The following is a 27,324-nucleotide window of genomic DNA, read 5'->3' on the forward strand; positions in this document are numbered from 1 at the left end:
CAATTCTACATACGCTTTTGGAATCAGAGGGGCCATCCGCTGGCCTTGACTTAGACCGTTCAAACACAGCTCTCAGCGACTCCTTCTCATGCCTCATCTTGCGCTTGAGAGCTTCCAGCTCAGAGGTGTCAGCTGTGGTCCCCTTTTTGGGGGGACGAATAAATAAGGCTTTAAAGGCCTCCAGGGCAGTCTCTGGTGACTTTGGCTTGACCTCTCCACTCTGGGTTTGGGCTTCTCCGGGGCCGCTCTGGCTCTCCTGGGCAACGCTGTGGCCCATCTCTTCTCCTCTGGGCTGTTCAGGGTCTCCTGCCTTCAGTTCAGCTTTGGGCATGTCAATGTTGAGCAGCTGAGAAAGCTGCTCCAGGAGAGTGGGAGGGGCCTTCGGATCAGTTGATTTCTGCCCAGCCTTCACTGTCTGAGGCCCTGCCTGCGCTAGAGACTTCTGAACAGGCTGGGTCAATTTGAGCAAAGCCAAGTCCCCATCCTTTGGTTTAATTTCAGTGATGGTCTCCCCTCCCTCGGATGTAGCCCCCTTCTTCAGCACACGAAGTCCACTAAAAAAGGCTGGCAGCTGGAATGACTTCTCTCCAGGGACTTCTTTTTTAGAAGAGGTATTCTCAGTGACGCCGACGCTCAAGTTCTGGTCTATTACCGCAGGTAGGACTTGGGAAGCTTCTTCTCCAGCTTGTCCTTGGCTGGGGCTGTGCTCTGTCTGAAGGCCATCATCGCCAGACTCCTGTGTGCTACTTATCTCAGATGGAGTCCTTTGAGGACTTTCTGCACAGGGCTCTGCACCATCCCTTTCCCCAGTGGTAGTATTTTCCCTAAAATCTCCTGGCTTTTCTTTGGGCTCCTGCGATGGCTCAGATAAAACAACACTGGGGGACTTTGGGCCATTGGTGTTGCTTCTCTCTTCTGGCTCCTGGCCACCATCATCAGAGTCGGAATCACTGGTGGTGTTCACAAGGGTACCACGAACCAAAATGACCTCGTCTCTGCTCACACTCAAAGCAGTGAGTGGAAGTTCTTCACCAGGGAGAGAAATCCCTGCCTCTGCCATTGCCTGACTTCCCTCTGACTCCATCTCCATCTCTACCCTTGCAGTCTTCCCATCATTTCCAAGGTCAGGTGGAACCTGAGCCTCTGCCTCCTGTTGATCTGAGCCATTGCTGGGATCATCAAGCCGAGGTATGGGATCCACGACTAAACTGTGGAATGCTTTCAGCACTGCATCTTCCTCTTCAGGCTTCACAGATTCCAATTTACTTGTAAACCCAAACAGAGTTTTCATAGAGAACTTGCTCAGGATCGACTGAGCCATTTCCAGTCCGGCTTCGGGTTTTTCTGGTCCTGAGACATCATTGCCATTCAGAGAGTTACTAAGGTCCTCCATGTCTCAGCAGTGCCCTCAGTGGGAGTTCCGACTTGTTACCTTCCCCAGCTTTCTCAGCTTATCCGCTCCATCAGCTCTTAACTTACAGGACAGAGAGCAACAGGACCCGGCAGCCAGACTCCACAGCCGAAGAGCGAGCACACTTGGTTTCTTTCAGGTCGCTCACTGCGCCCTCCTTCCGGTTTGCGCGATGATGGTGTGCCCAGGGCAACTGTAAAAAGTCCGTGGAGCTTTATGCCTAGAAGCAGCCGAGGCTGCACACCTTACTACACACAGGCTGGGGAGGCTGCTCCTCTGGGACTTCCGTATTTATTCCCGGGGACAAAAAGCTTTTTGTCGTAGGGAAAGTCAGCCTGCTCCCGTCATCCCAGCCCTGGACTTCACCACGAGCTCCGCCCCAGTGCCTGCCCTTCTCGTGGTTGCTTTCAACTTCCTCATTGGTGAGCACGCGAGGCTCTTGAAAGTGCTGAGCAGGCAAGCTGATCCTGACAGTCGTCAACCACCCCCTGGAGCAGCCCAAGAAATTCTTAAGGGAATGAGGAGAAAATGACTGAAATACTTCTTACGCACCCTCCTTTGCCCTCTAAATTATGGTCAGAAGCCTGTGGCATCCAGGCCAAAAAAACTAGCAGCGCAGACAGATCCAGAGCCACTTACAAAGCCCGAAGCAAAGAAATAAAAGTAAAGAAAATAGATCATCTCAAAATGCCAGGAACTCTCAAAAGCAGTTAATTTACTGCCCTTGAAGCTTTCTTTTTTTTTTTTTTTTTTAAGTGCTTTCTTCCGCTTCCCAGCAGGTTTCATCTGGAATGCAGATTTCAGCTGCCGGGGCCAGAGAAGGAAAACCAACACGACTGGTTTCAGATTACGGCTGTTTTAGCTCGGCCCTGCTGTCTCAGTGTTCTACAAACAGGTACTCAGGCAAGCACGCCCACCACGCCCAGTGTCCACCAGCCTTAGGGTGGCAGAGTAAACAGCCCCAGCCTGGCAGGAATGATTACCCTCCACGCTCTCTGTGCCAACCTCAGGCTTCTGCTCAGCAGCTCTGACTTCCTGGCTTCTTAGGAATCCTGGTGGCCGAAGGGCACGCCTCTCTGCTTCAGTGATCCAACAAACTAAATGAAGCCTGGCATGGGACAAAGTAACACACAACCTGCCTCGTTAGGCAAAGCAGTTCGTCAGAGGTCCCCCAGGAGCCACATTCCCCTAAAGGACAAAACGTCTGAAGGGTCTCTACCAGTCAGGTCTCTATCACAGACCCAATTTGCCTAAAACAAAGATAGGACAGACAAAACCACCACTGAACATCAGCTGATTGTGGTTTCCAACACTGATTATCTGCTGGACACCTGGCAAGGTAGGTTGTGGAAAAACTGCAGCTCTGTTTCCTAGTTGCATAGCTGCCTCTTGGGAGAGCTTCCCGTTGCAACTGAAGATCTCAGTGTTTTTGAAATCCCATCCAGTCAGCAGGCATTTAGTAAGCACCTGCAATGGACGAGGCACCGTGCTGGATCAGGAGAGTCAAACTGGCTTAATAGTAATCATGACTTAATAGTAATCACTGGCTCTTTGAGCAATGCTGCAAGACGATCGAGCCCAACTGCAAATAGCAATTTATTCTGCAAAATAGAAGCTGTAGCCACAAGCAACGTGACAGTCTTTCTTTATGTGAAGCGGGGAATGGCTGTGGGTCCCACACTGATAACTTGAATGTTCCCCAATAACCATTAATACTGAGAAATTCTGAACGCAGTGCATTTCTAGCAATGTGTTCAAAGGAACCCTCACACAAAAAAGGTACAGATTATTATATCCCATCGAACCCTACGGGCAAGTTAAGACAGTATCTCCTAATCCTTGATTTCACCTTGTGTCTAAATGGACACCTTCCTGTTTACTCCTGATCCCAGTATATTTTGGGATTATTAACTAGGGCACATCTAATCAAAAGGCCACACGACACACAGAAAGATGCATTGGTGCCATGAAAGCCTTAGAACAAGCTTCCTGTCTAGAGGAAATGCCCATTGATAAAATCAGACTTCTGTTTCTTGAAGACTGAGAAAAGAGGAATCATCACACTAGATCATACACCAGATGATAAAAATCAGTCTTCAGAACTATGAGAACCATCTAACATACAGGTCGGGGGAGGACACGTGGCACATATTTGATGTTTTTTTCTTTTTTTTTTTTTTTAACTGAGAAGGCTCCATTTTCTCAGACATAACTAATTATTGACTTCCAGAATATGTATCCAAGCACCCTCAGCAGATTTGAGCAAAATGGGACATAAGCTGGAAGGGACTGTTGCTCTTCGACACTACAGCATGGAGCCCAATTGTAAAGTTTCAGCATCCTCCCAGCACACATGGACGCCAAACAATTTCATGGAAAGTGGGGCAAGTCTTGGGTCCCAGGAGATCATGTGCTCCCAGCCCCTTGACTCGAGGTAGGTAAGGTATTATTCAGTTCATTTTAAAAGTGAAGCAACCATGGCCAAGATGACATAATTGACCCAAGTTACACAGCTAAAAAGCGGGGAATAGTAATAGTATCCAACATTTATTAGGTGTTTACTACATACCAAGGACTATTCTGGGTGCTCCACATATATTAACTGATTAATACACATAACAATGAGGTTGGTATTCTCTTTTTTCTATTTGGAAACTGAGGCACAGAAAGATGAAGTGGCCTGCCCACATTCACAGTGTCAGTGAGTGGTGGAACTTGAATCCAAGCCATCAGGTTCCAGAAGCCACAACCACTTTTCTAAAACCCTGAGCTCAGCTTCCTGCCATAACAAGACTCCACCCACGCCTGCGTCTTGAAGTGCACAGGCGTGTCAGCCCAGCTGGTGGCCTCTCCCCAGGACATGTAATATACTTTACACTCTGAGATGACACAGAAGACTGACTTCACGAAAAACTTATTATGAGAAGGACTATTCTTTTCCCTTATTGTAATTTAGGGGAAAATTGAGAGGGGCTGCTTAGAAAAATCAAGCAAAAATTCCTAGCTGGATTGTCTACTGGTCGCAATCAGGACATAGAGTCTCTGAACTCAAACACATCAAGAGGCTTTCCAGCTCACCCATACGATTCTCCTTCATTTATAAAGTGTAACTCCATTACAAAGACATATTCATCCAACAATCATTATTAAACACCAACTATGTACGAGGCCCCGAGGATATGAAGATGAAGAAACACCAGCCCTCCAACCTTCAGAAACATATAGTTTAACGGGGGAAACCAGCTAAGAAAGAGGTGACTCTGTTCATAGACTGTAACTAAGTCCTTTATCCCCCAGACGCAGTCTGAATAGCAACAGCTGGACCTCAAACAATTTTGAATGAAAGCAAGCAGTGACCATCTAAACATGAAGATGAGTGAGAAAGAGTGGCATGGAAATTCAAATCGATCTTTGAATATTGACTCTTTTTCAGGCTTCTGGTTCTCATAACCATGAAAAATGTTACTACTTCTGGTCATTTAGGAACCTGAAAAATGTCTCAGACTGTAATGTTGCAATGAGCAGCCTACAAACTTTACTTTTTTAAAAAAAAATTGGCTCCTGAGTTAACATCTGTTCCCAGTCCCTCCCCCTCCCCCAGCCCCCCAGTGCATAGTTGTATATTCTAGTTGTAGGTCCTTCTAGTTCTGCTCTGTGGGACACTGCCTCAGCATGGCTTGATGAGCCATGCTAGGTCTGTGCCCAGGATCAAAACCAGCAAAATCCTGGGCTGCCGAAGCAGAGCACACGAACTTAACCACTCGGCAACAGGGCAGGCCCTTACAAATTTGATCTTAATTGGTTGGTCTTGAAAAATGGGTCTATTTAATGTTTTAACATTTTCAGGGGGAAAAAATAATCACTTCCCTTACACATTATTTATCTCAGAGTCTTATTCTGTGATGAATAGTTATTAAGTACCTACTACAAAAGACCAGTGACAGCCAAGACTTTCTCCTTTACAGCCTCACCTAATTCTTTTGTTCTAACCTCAAAATGCTTAAGCTCTCTAATAGCTACACCTGTGCAAAAGGCCTGATTAAAAATGATCTACCTTAGACAACTAAGTTAAAACAGACATAATTAATTAGGTAGCATTAAACTCATGTGATGTCCTTTGTAATCATGTTAAAAACAGTCAGTACCCAACAACTTGAAAACTGAACATAGTATCTGTATGGAGAGTTTACTACCAGTGAATTTTCCATGTTTCTCCCATCTCTCCATCCTTTCAGATTGAAGCTGGAGCCGATTGTGCCTCATGGCAATAAGAGCATCAGCCCAACAGCCCACCTGGTGAGGTGAGGCTAAAAGAGTAGTTGCAACAAAAAAGACACATCACTTCCTGAGAGCAAGATAACCTAGCTTCTCGACTCTCATGGGAATAATCAGTCTGAAGAACTGAGTTTTTAAAAATTCAATTCGCAGAAATTACACACTGCCTAAAAGAAAAACTTCCCAATCCCACACGCCCTTACTCTTTGCAGCCCTTCCTCTTATCATTCAGCTTAGATAATTCCCTCTCACATTCTCGAAAAACCCAGAAAGGCAAGGAAAAAGTAAAGCAAATGAAGATTACGTTTCATGGTGTTAGGCTACTTAATTCTCATGTTTCTCGTTACCTAATTTATTTCAAGTTGTGGGCCTGATTTTAATGACTGTTTCTAGTTTCCTAAAGTGGTTCAACTAGGTTCATGTGACCATTGCTTGAGACAACAAGTAGAAAGCGGAGTTAAAATTAGTAAGAGTGTAGAAACTATTTCTGTGGAAGAAAACTTTAGAGCAATGGCCTTGGAAAAGTAAGTAATGTGTCGCTTAATGACAGGGATAGGTCCTGAGAAATGCATTGTTAGGCAATTTCATCATTGTGCTAACATCCTCGAGTGTACTTACACAAACCTAGATGGTATAGCCTACTACACACCTAGGCTATACGGTACTAATCTTAGGGGACCACTGTCGTATATGCAATCTGTTGTTGACTGAAACATCATTATGTAGTGCCTGACTGTAAGTAAACTATGAATAAAGGTATGTGTGGGGTAATGGGTGGAGATGTGTTTTTTGGGTTCAAGAAGTATGTTTTAATGTACCAAATGAAGTCTGGTACAAAAGGTGAGAGCTGAGGAAATTATGACGTCACAAGGACGCCAAAAGACATTTGGTAAATGAATGAGGTGTCTTATGAAAGGAGCATAAGATTATAGAAGAAGTTGGATAGAATCAAATTGTTGGGAGGCTAAATGGGACTTCAGAAATATTAGAAATCAACTAGGTCAAACCTTCTTATTTCAAAGATGAAGACAGCCGAAGTCAGGAGAAGCTGAAGAGCTGGTACCAGTCCACACGGCTCAAGGGGAGTGGCAAAATGGGAAGCAATGTGCTCTAACTCCTGGTCACCCCGTGTCACATCCCCCACTGCCTTGTCCTGTGATCTCACCTTCTTCCTGAGCAGCATCCTCCTTATGCTTATTTTCCACATCTTCGAAATGGAGTCGTGAGGCCAAATGAAAGACAAAACTAGAGACCCTCTTCACCTTCTCCTTCTGTTTCAGCTTTGCAGCACCTTCCCTGCCTTCCTGGTGTGGCTTCCCACTGCAAACTAATACAACACTTATAACAGCCCTTCTGGATCAGCCTATCAGAAGCCAGAAACTTGTTTTTACTACTCAGCTAAAATGAAAACGGGCTGCAGCTGCCTATTGCAAGGACAGGTCTCAGTGATTAAGGCCTTCTTCCATTGAGCGGTCTTAGTGTAAAATGTCTCTAAGACTGGGCAGCATCAAAGCTTCCATGGAACTGTCTCCACTGGGCAGCATCAAAGCTTCCATGGAACTGTCTCCACTGGGCAGCATCAAAGCTTCCATGGAAATGTCTCCATGGGGCAGTATCAAAGCTTCCATGGAAATGGGTTGGATGTCAATAACAAACTAGAAGACTCTGAAAGGGAAGAGGAGAGACTGGGGCATACATGAGAAGCTAGAAGAGAGCGGTAGGTATGTGATCTTTCAATGATCAAGGAATGAGGGCAGTGTGCAGAGTTAAGAACCTGGCCCTGGGCCCTGGGCTCACATCCTACTCTGCTCCTTCAAGAAGCTTGACCTTAGGCAAGTTATATAAACAACCTGTGTCTCAACTTCCTCACCTGCAAACTGGGAATAAGAATAGTACCTATTTCATGGGTTATTAGGAGCATTAATAAACTAATATGTGTTTGACACTCTCGTCAATGTCTGGCACATAGTAAGTACTACATGGGTATGATGTTTTCACAGGAAAGGAACAACTTTCTTAGGGGTGCTAACCAGCATCTAACAGAACTTTTTTTTAACCATGTCAATATGAAATAAATATTTACTGATAAACTGACAGCTCAAGCAGGAGGTTGCCTCTCCCAATTTCCTCCTACATATGCACTTGGGCAGAGGCGCCATTTGGTCAGAACAGGACTGTTGTTATAGGAAGGACTCCTAAGGGCCCCAGTGCCACATCTGTGCCACGAGAGAATTGAGCTCTAAAGAAAATTCTTTCAAGGGATATCTTTGTGTGTTTCAGGACCAGTGCTCTCTGGATGGGTTTCTTCCACTTGTGTCACCTGAAGAGAGTAATTAAAGTTTTCACAGGTGGCCCCTGTAGAGGGTGACAGAGTTCACCCTGTTCTTGATTACTTTTCCTGTGCTCCAAGATGATTTTTAAACCAACTCAATCATTTCAGAGGCAAGAGAAATCCAAGAATTGGGAGTTTCCTTCCATTGTTTTCCTAAGAGTTTATTGACACCCGCTGCTGCTGCTATGCGAGTGTGGTCCCCCAACAGTGTGATTCCTCTCCCTGTGGGGGAAAGTGTTCCCAGACGATGACTGGCCTGGGAATGTGCCCAGGTCTCCAACAGCAAAGCACTGACCATTTTCTTTTTTGTTTGTTTGTTTATTTAAGCCAACTCATTAGACTTCAAAGGTGTTACTTCATTTAAAATTTCCTTATTCTTACAAATATGAAAATCAAGCTTGAAATAGTTACTAAATCACTGGTTGGGATCTTACAGTCAAATGTTTCCAAGATTGATTCCACCAAGCAGTATCAAAGGTTCCTTGGAAATGGATTCAATGTTGATGATAAAATAAAATAACGTAAGTGGGGACTAGCCAGGTGGCACAGAGGTTAAGTTCACACGGTCCACTTTGGTGGCCGGGTTTCACTGGTTCGGATCCCAGTTGTGGACCTACACACTGTTCATCAAGCCATACTGTGGTGGCATCCCACATACAAAATAGAGGAAGGTTGGCACAGATGTTCACTCAAGGACAATCTTCCTCAAGCAAAAAGAGGAAGACTGGCAAGAGATGTTAGCTCAGTGCCAATCTTCCTCAACAAAAATATTAATAAAATTAATAATGTGAGAGGGAAAATGAGAGGCTATGACTTGAGTTGTGACACCAGAGGGGAGGAAAAAATGGAGCATTCTTTAAGGTACAGACCTTCCTGGGACATGCTTCTGAAGGGTTTGGAGCTGTTCCAAAATAAATAATATTGATGTCCCTCACAGATAATCACTACAGAAGGTACGGAGTCCATAGAGAAAGCATTTCACTGTGATTAAAGTTGCTTGTGATAAAAGTTTGAGATGAAGATCTGGAATCTAACAAACCATATATACCCATGGCTGCATAAACTCTCCTTCTTCCCAAGTAGTAAAACCAGACAGTCATTGACTATGCTATAACTGGGCATCTTTTTCTTGTCCTTAATTTTTTTTCAGTAAAAGTTATCTTGAGGGGCCAGCCCAGTGGTGCAGCAGTTAAGTGTGCACGTTCCACTTCGGCGGCCTGGGGTTCGCTGGTTTGGATCCTGGGTGCGGACATGGCACTGCTTGGCAAGCCATGCTGTGGTAGGCATCCCACATATAAAGCAGAGGAAGATGGGCATAGATGTTAGCTCAGGGCCAGTCTTCCTCAGCAAAAAGAGGAGGATTGGCGGCAGATGTTAGCTCAGGGCTAATCTTCCTCAACAACAAAAAAAGTTATCTTGAGAATATTAGTTCAAACACCAAAGATCCAAGTATCATTTAAAAATAATTTTATATTTAAAGGAGGCAATAGAAAAATTAGGGAGGATGGGGATTTACTTAAAATGAAATGAAGGCGAATGAGAAGAGCATGCATTAGGGGAGAGGAGGGAGAGAACTAACATTCTTTTAGGGTGTCATTGTTGTCCCAAGTAGGCACCATGCTAGGTTCCTTATGCAAGTTTTCTCGTGCCTTAAGTCCTTCCCATAACTCTGAGAAAGGTATCACTGACCCCATTTTATAGATTAGTGCTATCCAGTGCCTGTTTCTGCAATGACGGAAATGTGCTGTATCTATGTCATCCAATACAGTAGAGACTAGCCACAGGTGGCCTCTGAGCACTTAAAATGTGGCTAGTGTGACTAAGGAACTAAATTTTTAATTTTAATTAATAGCCACAGATGGCCAGCAACTACTGTTTGGACACTGCTGTAGATGTTAATACAGCATTCACAGAATGCTCAAATGTTCAAAGAAATTAGGTCAGTTCTCAGATTACACAATGAGTAGCATAGCCAGTATTTGAACTGGACCAATCTGATTCTAAATGTTCATTCTTTTCATTACAGTACGTCAAGAACTATAGTATTTTGTAAGAGTTCTCTTTCACATTGAAACATCTGAATGGAGGCAAAATCGATCACCTGGTTGCCAGAATGAAATGACTCCTGAAGTTAGAAGGAATTTGCAGAGAACAGAAAGGACACAAAGATTATGAACCCTGATTTGATCAGTAATGAATCCTCGAAGTTAATATTTGCATGATGTAGTAATTTTAAGAGAAAAATATGGAAGCAAATGTAAATGCGTTAAAATTACAAAGAAGAGGGGCCGGACTGGTGGCACGGTGGTTAAGTTCACACATTCCACTTTGGCGGCCCAGGGTTTGCTGATTGGGATCCTGGGTACAGATCCCATGCACCACTTGTCAAGCCATGCTGTGGCAGGCGTCCCACATATGAAGTAGAGGAAGATGGGCATGGATGTTAGCTCAGGGCCAGTCTTCCTCAGCAAAAAGAGGAGGATTGTCGGCAGATGTTAGCTCAGAGCTAATCTTCCTCAAAAAAAAGAAAAAAATTACAATGAAGAAAATAAGCTACGCATTGCCAGGGCTACAATTCTATTCTTGAACACAGTTGAAGAAGGCAGGGAAAAGTAGAGAAGGAGATAAGAGCTGTGGCTTTGAAGTGGAGTGTACTTGGGTTCAATAAGAGATATTACTTATGAATTGCATACCAGCTACGTCACTTAGGCAAGTTCCTTAACTTCTATGAACCAGTGTCTATGTGTGTAAAATGGGAAAAATATTTAACACATAGGATTGTTTTAAGAATTAAATGTGCTAATTCCTAACCCAGTGCTTGCTTGACTCCCCACAGACAATAAACAGTGGTCATCGTTATGATGGAGTGGGTATAGTTTCAGGAATCAATGAGCAGGAGAGAGGAATCATATTTCCATAATTTTGAAATATATTCGTTATCACCTCCATTTTGTACATCATTTTAATTTGGGATTTAAATGAAACAAGTATATACAGCACTGCTGTCATTCTCAATGCTTTAAAAAGTATCATGAAGTATTCTGAAGACATGTCATAATAGTTCCTAGAATCGAGGTCACTTTCTATAGCTGCAGAGGGAAGTTTACCATGTTCATACACAGGACATTTATGTAGCAGCTGAGTTCTTAATGCTATTTAGAAATGATGATAGTAAATCAAGATGCCTTAATTGAAGCCTGTAAAAATGCAAAGGTAAGAGAAAAATAGCTGGACCATAAAAACTGGAACCTCATGTTAACATAGGAGTGCTCTCGAACATTCTGTGGGCAAAAGTGACTGCATTTGAAATTCTAAATGAGTCATGTGGGGTTGTAATTTTAGCCACAAATTCCCATCTTTGTCCTGGAGAGAGAAGAGAGAAAATGTTCTTCTGAACTACACACATGGAACATGAATGATACACGTAGAAAGAGACCAGAGTTTAAAGAGACGAGCGAAGTTCATAGCGCTGAGTCCAGTGAACGCACACAGAACTCTTGTTTTTTGGACAGAAAAAGGAGGCTGAAAAAAATGGAACTCGTTCACAGGTGGCAAAAAAGCAATCATTTGAATTTTAGAGAAATCAAGATATTTCAGCTGCAATATTTCAATTCATTTAAACAAAATTCCTAGACAAATTTCTCACCGTAAAACTCAGTTCTATTCTGTAAACTCTCAGGCTCTGAAAGAGCAACATGAAGTTTTCTCTGGGTATATTCTTAAGAGTCCAAATTTTACATGAACAGCAATTATATCTCCTGTTAGAAGAGACAAAGAGGAAATTTGGACAATTAAGTGTTACCAAGATCAAAGAAAAGCGAATTTCACAATTCCATTAACCATTACCGTGATTCAACGGTTAAGCTAAGCTTATTATCCTTTTTGTTTTATAAAGAAATCTGAGATGTTAATAGATTTGTTATTATCTTGCAGTAAATAGAGAGGACAGGTGGATGCCAAGGGAGGTGCATGAAATGGCACAAGAACTGACCTTTATGATTGGTATAAATTAGGATTTCTATTTAAATGTGATAACAACCTTCCACACCGATTTCAAAATTAGAACTAATTTTAGAAAGATAACTGTTTACATTTCATGGTGTTTAGGAAGAAAATCAGATTACTTTTTTTCAAATGCTTTATCATGACAAATTGATGAAGAATTTGTAAGGGGAAAAAAGAGGATTTTCCAGTTCAATCAATAATTCATCAATTCCAACTGTTCTTTTTACCTGGATGGTTTCTTGATCATTTATCATACAGCCAACAGACACATGATCTCTAGCTCTCTCTCTTTTTCACTGTCTTTCTCACTCTCTCTTTGACGCATACATACACCACACATACGTACTCACACATACAAATAAACACACTCCTTCAGAAGACAAGCTACTTTGATATTTCTGAATTCACTTCACTCGAAATATAAGCCCCATTGTTATGAAGATGCTAATGATTTGGGTAAGTTAATCTGTGGCCTTCAGCTTTAAGTGGTACGCTCTCCCTGGCTTCCATGAAAACAAGACAAGGATGTGGCCCTTTCAATCTACTACAAAGTCACCATGTCAGAGAGCACTCTGCATTCTTTGCTGTTGGATCTAATTCATGCTGTGGAGTTTGCCATTGAGGGGTGAAGGAAGGTGGAAGGACTGAAATCTACATATGTTCCCATCAGTGTTTCCTCATTCATTTAAAAAACCCAGGGTCTTTAAAAGGCACACTGAAGCATCTATTGTCCCATGTTAGCAGATGCAGAATCTTCACTTGGATTGAGTTCTGCATTGTGATTTTGGTTGTGTTTCTAGCTATCTAAATAATTCTGAGCCTGGTTCTCAATCCTTCTCATTGATTAGGGGAGCCAATTCATTCCATTAAATGATTTTTTTTTGTTAAATTAAAAAGAAAACAAACAAGCAAAAAAAGCATCCAAAGCAGTGGAGAGGTAGAGGGGCTTAACATTTAAGCTCTTGGGTCTGGACTCAGACAGACCTGGGTTCAAATCCTTGCACCTGATTTTACTGAACCTCCCTCCTTATTTGTACAATAGGTATAATAATACCTCAAAGGATGGTGTCTGGAATTTAGGAAGTGATCATTGCATGCAAGTTTTTGTTACTAGTTTAGACACCTAAGGTTGGGTGTGGACTTGGTAATTATATCCTTCTGTTCACAAGATGCAACTACTTGGAACCCGATGCTGTGTCCTCCCTGGCCAATTAAGCAAATTCCATAAGGAGAATGCAGGGCCCCACAGGTGAGAAGGTGATTGAAATGATCTTTGGAAAACAGAATTGTCAAAGAAGAATTTAAAGAGTTTAAAAGTTTGGCATGCAAAATCCTACTGCCAGAATTTGTACAACCAATATATAAGACTAATGACTGCCTGCCTTTTCTGCTTTTCATATCTTCTTTTCAATCTCAGGTCACACTTCTTTTAGTGTCTTTTCTACCCTACCCATGTCCCTTGTTTAGAGACATTTTATAAACCATCCTCCATAGTGTTTACCTCCATGGTGTTTCCTCTCAAATGGAATCTTCAAGAAACTGCACTTGTTATAAGAAGTTAGGCCCTATTTACTTTCTAGTCTGTCCATGTTCAATTGCCTTTCACACATCTGGTTCCAAGTGCACTGGAAACTGAGGAGCATGGCTAATGGTAGCTCCTAGTTTGTTGGAATATAAGAAGCTGCCCTTAAGGCTAACTTTGAAAAGTTCATGCTCTAAATGGGCACTCTGGGGTGACTGTGGGTTTATCATATGTAGATGCTATCTTAGGGCAATTCACACATTTGATGCATTTAGCTGTTGCCACAAAAGTGATAGCTAGGGTTGCCAGATTTGGTAAATAAAATACAGAACAACCAGATTTGAATTTGAATTTCAGACAAACAACAAATAATTTTTCACTATAAGCATGTTCTATGCAATATTTAGCAACCTCACAACCTAAAAGCGGAAGTGACTGAGCACTGGGTGTGGTCTTTCAAGAGTTTTGTAGATGGCCCAGAATGGGCCACAGAATTTCCTTGAGCAGGACTGCAGGATAATCACCCAAACAGAACTTCTCTACAGAGCAATCTGGCTGACAGTCAGCCAATTGGCACCAAGACAGCAGCACTGGTTGCTTAAACACTGAAATACATTCCAGTTGGTAAACAGGTGATGCCCTGAGCCTCCCTAGTGTCTACCCTACACCAGCCCCCGCTCCTGCCATTCCCCTAAGGAATCGCTGGACCTTCTCACAATTCAGTAACTAAAAGATGAATGCAACATGTGACAACATGGATGGAACTTGAGGGCATTATGCTAAGTGAAATAAGTCAGACAAAGACAAATATTGTATGTTCTCACTTACATGCGGAACAAAAAAAAAACTGAACTCATAGAAACAGAGAACATATAGACGGTTGCCAGAGGCAGTGGGAGAGGGGCAATGTGTGAAGGTGGTAAAAAGGTACAGATTTCCAGTTATAAGATTAATAACTTTTGGGGATGTAATGTATAGCATGGTGACTACAGTTAACGATACTGTATTGCATATTTGAAAGCTGCTAAGAGAGTAGATGTTAAAAGTTCTTATCACAAGAAAAAAACATGGTAACTACGTGAGATGATGGATGTTAACTAAACTTATTGTGATGGTCATTTCGTAATATACACACACATCAAATCATTATGTTGTATACCCTAAACGTATACAATGTTCTATGTCAATTATACCTCTAAAAAACTGGGGGAAAGAAGAATTGCACAGAAGAAACAGAAAGAAGTGGTATGAGTCTTCAAATTGAGTTAGGAGACCACAAATTTTGGTCCTGCTATCCGAGATGTGACATTGTTCCTCATATCAGGACAAAGATTCACTTGGAGAATGTTAAGGTTGATTTGTTTCCTTTCAGTAAACTAATTTCCATTCGACATATCTAACATTGCTTGGGTTGATTTACACTCCTATAATAGAATCAGGAAATCTAATATTATAGCTAAAAGGAACTTTGTCTCATCTGTTCCTGTTCCTCCTCATCCTGTCAATACATACTTGATAAAGAAACTGAAGCCCATGGGAGTTAAGCGAGTGCCCAGGGTGCCATTGCTAGTTAGTGGTTGAGCCAGGAGTGGAAGTGAGGGAGATCTTCCACTCTGGGTCTAGAGCAGAGGTCAGACAACTACAAATCTAGCCCACTGCTTGTTTTTGAATGGTCCGTAAGCGAAGAATGATTTTTACATTTTTAAGTGGTGGGGGAAAAAAATCAAAAGATGAATAATACTCCTTGACGTGAAGATTATATGAAATTCAAACTTCAATGTCTATAAACTTTCACTGGAACACAGGCACACTTATTCATGGATGTATTCTCTATAGCTGCTTCTCTCAGCAGAGTTCAGTGGTTGCAACACAGACTATATGATCCCCAAAGCCTGAAATATTTCCTCTCTGGCCTTTTACCCCACCTCCCCCCCAAAAAAGATGAATGCACAGCTAAATAAGGGGCCTTAATATCAGCACCAGCCCTAACACTCATAGCCATTCTGATTTGTGGATGCCAAACTCCCACCAATTATTAAATGTTTGAGCTATCACCCACGCATACTAATAAAAAGCAGCATATCCATTGGAAAAGGCTGAGGAAAGGAACTTCCTGATGGTGACACTGCAAATCAGGTCCAAAACCTAAAACAGAGCAGTGCTGTCCAACATTTAAGGCTGATGCAAGTATCACACAGTAATATACACCTCCTTGCCTTTACTGCTCAAAGCCCACCAGAGGAAAGACGTCCTTGTGAGCTGGGGTGGTGAGCACTCACAGGATGCAAACTTACTCAATCAGCAGGACCCTCTCAAGTGTAACTCTTACTTAGGATATCAATATTTAAAACATCAGAGTCAAACTGTACTGTCTAAAGAGGGGAAGGGCTTGGAGGTGAGGTGCCTTAGGACCCAAGGTCTAAAAAACCACTAATGTAGAAAATAATCTACAGAAAATATCCTGGTTTTTAAAAATTGTAATTAATGGGAAACTAAGACATAAATATTTATATATTTTATTATGTATTTATATAAATGCTTTATATAAATATATATTGTTTATATATTCTATACACTGTATACAATATATGAATATTATATTTGTTATATATATATATATATATATATATATACATATGTACCATTAAAGACTGGTTCAGGTAATAGACCTTTTTTTTTTTAAAGATTGGCACCTGAGCTAACAACTGTTGCCAATCTTTTTTTCTTTTTTCCTTTTTGCTTTTTTCCCCCAAATCCCTCTAGTACATAGTTGTATATTTTTTTAGTTCTGGGTACCTCTAGTTGTGGCATGTGGGATGCCGCCTCAACACGGCCCGATGAGCAGTGCCATGTTCGTGCCCAAGAACCAAACTGATGAAACCCTGGGCTGCCAAAGGGGAGCACACAAACTTAATCACTCGGCCATGGGGCCGGCACCGAAATAGACCTTTTTTATGCAGTGATATGTATCAAAAGCCTAAAAATACGTACAGATAATAATCTGAAATTTATTTTAGGGAAATAGTCTCAAATATTGGGATGGGGGGACGTATAGGAACAATTATATGTATGGTAATGCTATTTATTTCCAAATTGTAAGATACTATTGCAACATTGGAAACAACTTCAACATCCGATAATAGGAAAATGATTAAATAAATTTTGGGATATGCTATAGTGGAATATTATGCATTCACTTAAAATAGATCTAGAAAAAAATGGTAACAACATGGATAAGCAATGTAAGAGTAATTGGTAAAGAAAGAAGGATATAAAATCTATGTTTACCTGTTAAAGAAAAAAATCCTTCATTTAAAATAAATCATACACAGTGAAAAATACAAAGAAAATGTATCAAATTTTAAGTTGTTGTTGGCTGTTCAGATTACAGATTATTTCTTTTCTTTCAATTTAACTAAATATTTCAAATTTTCTAAAAAGATTGTATATGATTTTTATAAGTGAAATAAGTAAAATTAAGAAATAATTTCATTCACAGGGGAGAAGGAAAACCAGAAATACATAGTTCAGCCAATGTTTAAAAAAATCAAAACAGAATCTTTTAAAAACACAGAAGAAAAAGAAAGGAGTCTTTCAAAATCCATTTCCACACTTCCACGCTCCAGGCCTGCTGTGGCAGCAGGCTCCACGTAGTCATCTGACCAACAGATGTCACTGTTCCACTTCCTACTCCAAGCACATCTCAAGATGTACAACTTTACTTTTAGGCAGAGGGCCAAAAACAAAAACTTTACAAATTTCCATGTCATTTCATGAAGCGTTGTACACTTTTCTTCTTTCAGCTTCATTCCAAACCTCCTTTTACCATAACTGGGATGTCAAATGCTTTTCTAAAATGACATTCTACGACTGCGGTTTTTACGGTTATGAAAAGTGCTTCTGCTCTTGGTTGCTTGAGAAAATCGCCACCCCTGTGAACATCACAGACCTAACCCACGCTCCTCAAACACATATTTCCAGGCCTGAAAGTAATGAATGGGAAGGGATTAAAAGAAATGAGGGACACAAGATCGTCAATAGGCATTAAAGCTAATGGTGGGGAAAAAAAAAGTACTTCTCGGATTCCTAATGCTCACCCCCATCTCTGAGAGGAAACTGCGAGGTTTAGAGGGATAGTGGGAATCCGGATAGTCTGGTCAACCTATCAGGCCATCTACAATGTGGAAGCAGCTAAGACCCAGCCCACTGCTTTGTATGGGGTAGTCAATGCTTCTGTGTCGATGAATACACGAATGAATGAGAAAGGAGAAGACTGTGTTTCTCAAATGGGTCACCCCGTATTCAGCAGATTTCCTGCCAACCTGCTCACCTGTTATTTGAGCAGCAGGAGAGAAAGAAAGGTTTAGGAATGTGTGAGGAAGACAGGCTATTTGGATTCACTGGAGAATCTAGAGCATACCAGTCTGCTAACATATGTTCTCAAATTTTTAGAAAAATGATATTCAGAGGTGAGTTGCAGTAAATGGGTACTCCCGTGACAAACAGAAATGGCAGGCAATAGGATATATTGGAGTACATGAGGAAGCCATTTGGTGTAAACCTAATTCGGCCTTTGTTTTTCCAAAAGGGCCTGACGCGTCCATTGAGCACGCATTGTATATCTGCTTTAAACAATTGCTATGGCAAGAACAAATGCCCTTAAGGTAAATGAGCAACTTCCTCCCACACTGGCATTTCCTTAAGGATAAGCATCTTTCCTTAGACTAGGAACTGATTGCTGGGCTCACCTGTGACCACCCAGCTCGAGACAACAGACCTGCCACCCTGCTGTGTCCAGCAAGACAGCAGACCTACCTGCTGTGTCCATTAATCGCTGTGCCAACAGAGCAGTCTCGCGACTATTGTAAAAGGGACATTTCAATCATATGTGAAACATCCTCTTTGAGGGTATATAACCACTCTCCCCACCCCACTTCTTCGGTGCCCTTTCTTCCTTCAGGAAGAAAGGCCCCGGGCCATGGTCCTCACATTTTAGCTCAGAATAAACTCACTCAAATTTTCATTTATAGATTGGTTATGGATTATTTTCGTCAACACCCACAATGAGATTTAGGCAGCAAAGCTGATGTAAGCAGAGTCCTCTGATAAACCATAAATACAGTCACTTTCTAGTGCTCACAGTTTCAGGTCACCGAGATGTATCTCTTTTCTGCAACTGATCGATTTTTAGACAATGTCCCTCACTCAAAATGCAGCTTCAGCAGCTTTAGAAACACAATTTACACTAAATGCATATTAAAAGAGCCTCTGTTGACTCAAAGAATCACATCTCAAACAGGCAGATTTCTACTTACATGGAGATCCAAGTACAATTCGCTTCTGTTTGCCTTCTCTCTCTCCTCGTGGAGCAGAAATGGACAGGCTGGTCCTGCTCTATACCCCAGGACCCATGCACCTCCATCCCTGTTGGGAAGGTCTTTAGTTGCTGTCTGCTCATTGAAACAGTCCCGAGGAAAGCCCTCGGAGGAGATGCCTAGACAAACACAGAGAAGACCATCAATGTCACAGAGGCTAGAAAAAACATCAAGCCAGCCATATCTGGGGACTCCTACATGGGCCCCTTCATACTATCTCTTACTTCCCTTTCTAAGTTATATTTTTAGAGTTTGCTTTCCTCTAAAAGTGCTTCTCTTGATTACCCTATCTGGATCACACTAACAAAGAATTAAAACATATGCCCTCATACCCAATTTCAAAAGATAAGTCTATTAGCTGTACTCTATGCTCCTTCTTGTTATTACCAATCCAGCCTATTCATTCTCATTCAGAATAGAATCAGAGGATGAGCTGGAGGACAGATGTTGGGAGGCTTGGGTTGTTGACTTTACTCCTAAAAGGTGTCACCTGAGCCTAGTCTAGTGTGCGTGTTCCTCTGAGGCAGGAACTGTGCCATGTTCAACTCCATTTCTCGGGACAGGATCATCATGCATGTTGAATGAATGATGCTGCAGGAGTGAATTGAGGTTAAGCAATTTGCTCAAGATTATCAAGTCAGTAAGTAGTAAAGCCAGGAATTGAAACCAGACAGTTACACCGTAGAGGCCATGCTCTTACCGACTAGACTATTGGCCTCTGCCTGGCATTCTCGAGATGGCAACACGTGTTCTACAACAAAAGGACCTCGTGGTCAAATAGGTGTGAGAAAAGCTGCATGCTGCATCCGTTGGAGCCACAATTCCTTTAGCATACTAAAGATCTCGAGATGTCCTTTAGTAAAGAAAACTTAGCTCTGCATAACAGTGTTTTCTAAACATTTATTTGACCACAGAATCCCTTTAAAGGGACACTCTGTTAACCATGTTGCAAGCCACTAGTGTTCCACTGGAACAAAGTTTGGAAAATGCTAGATTAGATCACCTCTAAAGTCCCATAGAGCTCTCAAGTTCCCAGTCCTCTTTTAATTGCTGGTAAGCAAACTTGGCAAAATATTAAGCAACTAGGCAGAAGTTAAGGGTTTAGGCTCAGTGGACTTTTGCAATAGAGATCACTGTTGGATATACGATAGAGTGTTTATTACCCATAATCCTTGTAATAGTATCTCTTTGGCAGTGACCCAAAGCCAGCCAACAACTTCCGCCATGCTGCAAACCTGACTTACAGGTAACTTGAGCTGAGAATAAGTCAGCTAACATAGGGACTGTGGGATAACATGGCTATCCTTTACGTTAGAGTAGCATTTTAGAAGAAAGAAAATTTGAAAACAGGCAAGGTTTTGCTTTTTGTTTGCTTGTTCCATGGGTTGGTTTCCAATCATACTATGAAATGAAAGGTGATGTAAATGACAGTGTCTCTACAGGTACCCTCTGATAGGCTGTCCACAAAACACATTTCTATGGCCGCTGAGAAAATGAGGGTCCAGGTGTCTACTCTGCAGATGTAGTGTGTGCAGGTTATAAACAGGCTCTTCCTTCACCTGAGGCAGAGGTCTTAGAATGAGGGCCTTTCAGTCACCTTTTCCATATGCCCCTTGCTTCCTACTCTCTCTAGATAGACCATCTCCCGGGCTTTTGTTTAGGGCCCCACGTGCTGCAGAGTGCTCAGGAGACAGAGAAGAGAACTAACGCCTCAAAGAACCTCGGAGAAAAGGCACTCTGCTAAGCACCTCCACTCTATCCTCACGGTGACCCCGAGTGGAAGGTAGTGCTGGCCAGGCTTTACTAGATGAAGAGAATAAAGCTCAGACCCCTTTAAATTTTATTTATATGGCCCATCCCCCTCCTAGAATATTCTGTTCATTTTTGGCAAGAAAAGAAGACATAAACCTTTTTAAATTTATGGTGTACTCTCACTGTGCTACCTTATCTTCAGAAATCTATTAATTACTAATCACATCCCTTATTTTAAATCCCTCCACTTTTCATTTTTATTTTGGAATAGCTGCTGGCTTTGAGTAAAGTTTACACAGGTTGATAAAACAACATAAAACATAATATATACATCACAGAAAACATATACACAACATCTAAGGTAAGACATCTATATCATATCATCAAAGGCATATTGTCTGGTGAGTAGAAGTTCATCACTCAAATATAAGAGAGTGGTCAATTCCCACAATAAGAAGGATCTGGCATCCTTACAGGGAATACGGACACATGGGCGAACACACACAGCCTGTGTGACTATCCGACACCGCACTGACAAGGTGTGTGGTGCAATCCAGTTCACTCTTGAGGTAGAGGAAAGACGATGTAAAGTTTAGGCAGAAACAATGAAAAGGAACTTCATTTTGGAAATAGTTTTAATTTTAAGGAGCCAATTTCTAATACCTAATGTTTAACCAGACAATATCCCTATGAAGGAAACATGCAAGAGAAAACCGTTAACGCATAATAATTTTGACGAGGATCATTATGACAGGAAAGAACCAACGGCAGAAATAAGTCACAAAACCGTTATTCTCAAAAGTCTGACAAACCAGGTGAGGACATGGGACAAAGTCACCATTAGAAAGGACAGAAACTCACAAAGTAAGTCTTTGAATGGAGACTTTTAATAATGCTAACACAAGTTTTTTGAACAGTCAAAAATAAAGCACATGGGTATATTTATTAAGATAGGTTGTGGGCATACTATGCTCTTCGACTGAATAAATTTAATAAAGAGAGAAAAAAATTACCTGAAATTAGGTAAGTATATTCTGTCGAACTAGTCAAATGTCATTTAATTTTCTGAGGCAAACAGATTTTGAGGTGTTAGATTTTCACCGAACATTTTGTAAAAAGCTTAAAGCAGTCTTCTCAGCTTAATCACAAGTCTTTCCCTTTCAAGTGCATAAATCTGTTTTTCACTCAATACTTATTGGTTATTTTGCTTCTCAAAGACATTGCAACAGCTCAATGGATCACACATACACACACGGGTTAATTCTACAGCTGACCACTGTTAATACAACGTACAGCACGGTCACAATACAGGAAGGGCGGCTTACCTTGGGACCACTTTGAAAGTCTGTGCTTTTCCCAACCATCCAAATGATGAGCTGTACTTTCTGATGCTAACCTACAACATCAGACTGGGGTTTTGCTGTCAATTATCAGTACAATGGAAGCAGACAGAAAGGAAAGGTAATACACCATTTAAAACCGGAGGCAGTGTCAAAGCTCATCTTTCCAAAATGGAATAAGTCTCTCTACCTGTGGTACATTGGGTTAGGGTTTCCACTTCTTTACTCTCTCCCTGCATTATGATTATATACCCCAGGCCTTTTCCAGTTGTCTTTGGAGCCCCTCCCACTGGCCCATGGATGTTGAACCTGGCCTTTTGACTTGCTTTGGCTAATTAAATGTGGGCAATGTGACAGTCTGCCGATTCTGAGCCAATGCCTTAAGAGGCATTGCTGTGTTTTTACACCCTGCTTTGTGTTTCTGCCATCACCATTTGACAAGTGCGCCAAGGGAGCCTGGAATTAGTCACACAGAGCAGACCCCAACACAGTCCTGCCACCTGGAGCCAAGCTCAGCTGAACCCAGATCAAGTGAACCTTGGCAAACTCCTAGGCCAATGATGAGAACAATATTTGCTGTGAGCCATTGAGATTTGGGGTTTATTTGTTGAAATAGCAGCCTAATATACTCTCTATCATCTGCCCCCACCAGAAGCACTATATTTATTAAAAACTTTAAATTATTTCAGCTGAGAGGGTTTAAAGACTACAATATTTTTATTTTGTAATTTGTAGTAAAAACAATTATTCAATGTTATCAGGTTTTGAAAAGTCAGGCAAAAACTCATGGCATACCCATTTCCTCATTCATACCAAGATCCACACACAAACTACATTTCATTAAAACAAATTAACCTTATTTACCAGGCATTGCCTTTAATTATCTAAAGAATATATATAAGTCTACTTCCAAAGAGAAGTTTGCAAACATACTATATAACCAAATCTGGACAAACGTCCCTAAAGAACAAAATTACAATGCCTTTCAGCCTTTCTCCTCTAATTTTCCCATCATATCAACCCCTCACTTGACAGCAGTGATGAAGTGGTTATGCCTCCAAAAGGAAAAGAAGGCAAAAAACCCCTCAGCCTGAAATTCTCATGAGTTTTTCCTCCTATGCTATAGTTCCCAAGGCCATCCATCATACTTGACTTAAAATAAATCCAAAGAGGTGAAGTTTTCTCAACCGTGAATATCAGAACTGATATGTAAAAGTAGACAGGTTGTCTTCCGTTATGTTATTCAAACGTACTTACAAGCAAGAGAGACAGTAATCTAGATGTGTAGCTAATGCAAAGTGACACTGTTAAGTGCTTATAAAGAGGGTGTGTGCCTGTGTGTAATTACTCATGTCTATATCTAGGAAGACAGCTTTGGCAAAAGTATAGTCTAATGGCTGGTATCTGTCAATTAAAGATCAATGCCCGCCAATCCTACTGCCCCCATTTTTACTCCTTGTGATGTTAAATGATACAATGTCACTAAACCAGCTAGGCAAGTATAATTCTGAGAAAGCCTCTTATCTATCCGTCTCAGCCTCTAATTCTCCTTAAAAGAAGTGTGTGGAGAGAGAAATTACGAGCAAGGACAGACAGGCGGCAGGTGTACGAGGCAGAGGATGGCTGTGGGTAGATCAGGAAGTAGGAAGGACTAGGGAATAGGCTATGTCAATTTCAGGATCTATGAGGAAAGCATCAGTATCCATCAAACAAACGCAATGTTATTTGAATTTCTAAAATAATGTTTACATTCAAATAAAATAAAATCGAATTTAGTGGTGGAAGGGATCTTGTATATCTCCCCACCCCACCTACCTGCTCATTTTATAGATGAGGGAACTGAAATGCAGGAAGATTGTGATATTTCCAACAAACCCAGCTAGTGGCAAAGGCAGAACTAAATGCAGTTCCAGGGAAATCTTTGATGCTATTTAGAGAACGACATTATAGCCAATCCACAGATAGGAATATTGAGATGTGAGAAAGAAGCAGATGTGAATGGTCTGACAGGTGAGATAAGGTCCTGACCATGACCTTTACTAACTGTTTGGCCTTAGTGGAATTACTAAACCTCCCTGAATCTTTATTTCCTCATTATGAAAATAAAAATAATAAGAATATGCCTGATATTGAGCTGTGCTAAAAACTGTTTTCTTCTAGGAAACTCTACCTGGGCTGGGAGAGATGCAAACAAGTCCCTCTTTTAAGCAAAGAAAAGAAACCTGTATACAATGAGGGTCTGTTAAACATCACATACTCATGTGAAGGACTATTTTTTGTCAAAGAAGATAAAGAGAAGAAAAATTAAGCTCATAAGAATTCACAGTAGCACTCCAGTGCAGCAGATCCCAAATCTGTTCACATCCTAAAAATAGAATGCACGTCATCAAATGCAATAGCTCCAAGTAAGTGGCAAATCGTCCCTGAAAAGAGCAGCTCCTCAGGGCACTTCATAGACAACCTATGACACATCTTCCCTAAAGGTCAAACACATGAGCCCAGAGCCATGAATGAAACTATTTTATAGGCATAGCTTTAAATGAAAGAGCATTTTAAAGAGGTACATAAATATATGTTTTTATGATTATTACATTAACCTCTTTCCATGAGCTTTTCCTGGGAAGAATGCAGGTGCTAGATGAGAGGCAAATACTATTCAAGTCAGGAGACTCATCTGTGGCTATAGTTATACTGAATATTTTAACACCTGAAAAACAGGAGTAGGTATTTAAAGCAGCACAAATGATGCTGAGTCACTCTGCTTTAGAACGGATAGAAGGTAAGAGCAGATGTGTTTAAGTAAGGTTTGGTGCAGAAAAGATCAAGAAAGGATCCAGTCTGGAAAGTGGTAGGATTCACTGAGACATTAAGAACCTTTGTCCATCTCAGATAGTAAATTTTGAAGAAATTAGATGTTGGTACTTCATGCCTCAGTTATCAAAAGAAATTTTTGTATGTTTGGTCATAAAGGATATACTTGCTTATTAACAAAAAATATTATTGAAGTAAAGAACAAGAATATAGAAAACATTTCTTATGGTATTCATTATAAATAAACTTGAATAACATTTTTTCTTTTTATGTCACATTATTCCAGTTATTATCAGGATAGATGAACTAATGGGGAACCAGACTCTTGAAGAGATATAAGATAATTGCTAATTATCTTAATAGCTAAGGAGGTCTGGTAGAGAAAAAAAACTACAAAATACCATGACTTGGATTATAAAATACATAATGAATGATTTTTTAAAAACCTCTTTCCAAAAAAGAATGATCTTAAGAGATTCACAAGAAATAAATATACATAAGATTGACACAAAGACAAAAAGAAGGCATATATGCCAACATTATACATTTAAGAGATTAAGAACAAAATATGGCTTAAAGTGTTCTTGCAAACAAAGCAAGACCAAAAGAGCATTCAGCTATTTCATTCCTATTATCAAAAAGAGGAAACACTGACCCTTCAAGGCTGACAAGGTAGAAAGATGGAAAAAGTTATATCATGCAAACAATAACCACAGAAAGCTTGACTGGATATATTAATATGAGACAAAAATAAACTTAAAAATGAGATACATTACCAGGGATAAAGAGAGAAATTCCATAATGACAAAAGAGTCAATTCATCAAAAGACTTAACAGTCCTAAACTTGTTTGGTACCTAGTAACAGAACATCAAAATACATGAAGCAAAACTATCAGAACTGAACTGAATATATAAATTCACAATTATCTTTGGAGATTTCCACACTCCTCTCTTAGTAATTAATAGAACAGATTGACAGAAAAATCAAAAGGAATATAGAATAACTAAACAACATTACCACTATGTTTACCTAATTGCTGTTTATAAGATATCCCATCCAGTAACTACAGAATACATATTTTTTCTTTCAAGCGCATATAGAATTTTTCAACATAGACCACATACTGGGCCATAAAACAAGTCTTAGTAAATCTGAAAAGATCAAAATCATAAAAAATATGTTCACTGATCACAATGGAATTAAATTAGATACAAATAACAGCAAGCTACATGCAAAATCCCAAATATTTGGAAATTAGACAATACACTCAAAATAACTCATAAGTCTAAGAAGAATTACAATGGAAATTAGAAAATATTTGGGATGCAGCTAAAGCAGTGATCAGAGGGAAATTTATAGCCTTACTTAGCACTGAGTGGCCCTCTGCCAGTCTAGTCAACATCTCAACATCTATTCTCTGGACTGAGGGATATTAGGTACACTTGATGTATGGTTAACTCATAGAAAACAGGATTCAGTAACCGTCTACTTCTTGAATGCTGAATGCCAAAGTTTTAGCTTTTCTGCCCCACTAGGCTCCCAGAAGACTTTTAATCTTTAGGGTTAGGCAGGCACTGGAAAATTATTCTGGAAGAAACATGGTTAATCAAGAGAAAAAAACTGGCGATACTGACATTGGAGGTTCCTCAATAAACAGCCATCCTAGATCACCCTACAGTGAAGCTCAAATCTAATATCCTTTCACAGGCACTCAGAGTTTCCAAGATCTTAATCATGTATAGACAACTAATGATTGCAAGACAGTTGAGGAGAATGTCTAACATAAATTTAAAGTGCAAGAAAGTGAAGAACAAAAGAAGAAAGAGGTTGTGTCCCTCCACACCTGCTGGATCAAGATTTTGGAGGTGGCTACTTTCTTCAGCAGCCATAGCTCTTGGCTACAGGGCCCTCTTCCACATTCTTGCCAGGTTCCTGTAATATTGTCCCCTCCGTTTTTCCCTTCAGGTCTAGGACTGGTAATGGCTTTTTGCTGTTGCTAGTTTCTGGGAAACTCATAAAACCCATCCTGATTTTCTTAATTGGTCTGGACATAATCTCTTCATTAAGTTATTTTCGCTTTAAACCCTTTTGAATCTACCATCTCTTTTCTGCCAGGACTCTGACTGATAGAGTAATTGGTATCAGGAGCGGTGTTTATTTCCTGCCCTATAGCATGCTTGCGTATTACTAAGGCATTAGAGTGCTGGCCACGTTATGCTGGGCATACCCAGTTAGAATAATAGCAGCAATGTAATGGGCCAGTATAATCTTTTATGAGATATCAAAAGGATCAAAATCCTTTCAGATTATGACAGAGAAAAGAAAAACTGTCATAGTCCTAAAGTAAGGCAATGACAGTGTACTGCTGTCCCTTCCTGATGAAGATGAATTGATTGCTATGAAAACAAAGCATTTTCTGAATCAATAAACGCATATAGCTCCCAGGGGTTGTGTTGATACACTCAGTAAGTACACCATATCTGAAATAGTGCTTGTAAT

General features: G+C 40.7%; 1 protein-coding gene across 9 annotated transcripts in view; it reads right to left on the minus strand.

Moving 5' to 3' along the window:
- Positions 1 to 27,324, minus strand: part of FMN1 (formin 1) — a 383,790-nt gene that overhangs the window by 262,626 nt on the left and 93,840 nt on the right. For 5 of the 9 annotated variants that reach the window (XM_070584360.1, XM_070584336.1, XM_070584368.1 and 2 more), the window contains one exon: positions 18,861 to 19,039. The exons of 3 other annotated variants lie outside the window; for them this stretch is intronic. In XM_070584360.1, the coding sequence (XP_070440461.1) occupies positions 18,861 to 19,039 (179 nt within the window). Of the gene's footprint in view, positions 1 to 13; positions 2,449 to 18,860; positions 19,040 to 27,324 lie in introns of those variants that run through there. One more of the 9 variants, XM_070584398.1, reaches the window with a different exon arrangement.

The sequence above is a fragment of the Equus przewalskii genome, chromosome 1, assembly GCF_037783145.1.
Source record: "Equus przewalskii isolate Varuska chromosome 1, EquPr2, whole genome shotgun sequence".
NCBI classification, from domain to species: Eukaryota; Metazoa; Chordata; class Mammalia; order Perissodactyla; family Equidae; genus Equus; species Equus przewalskii.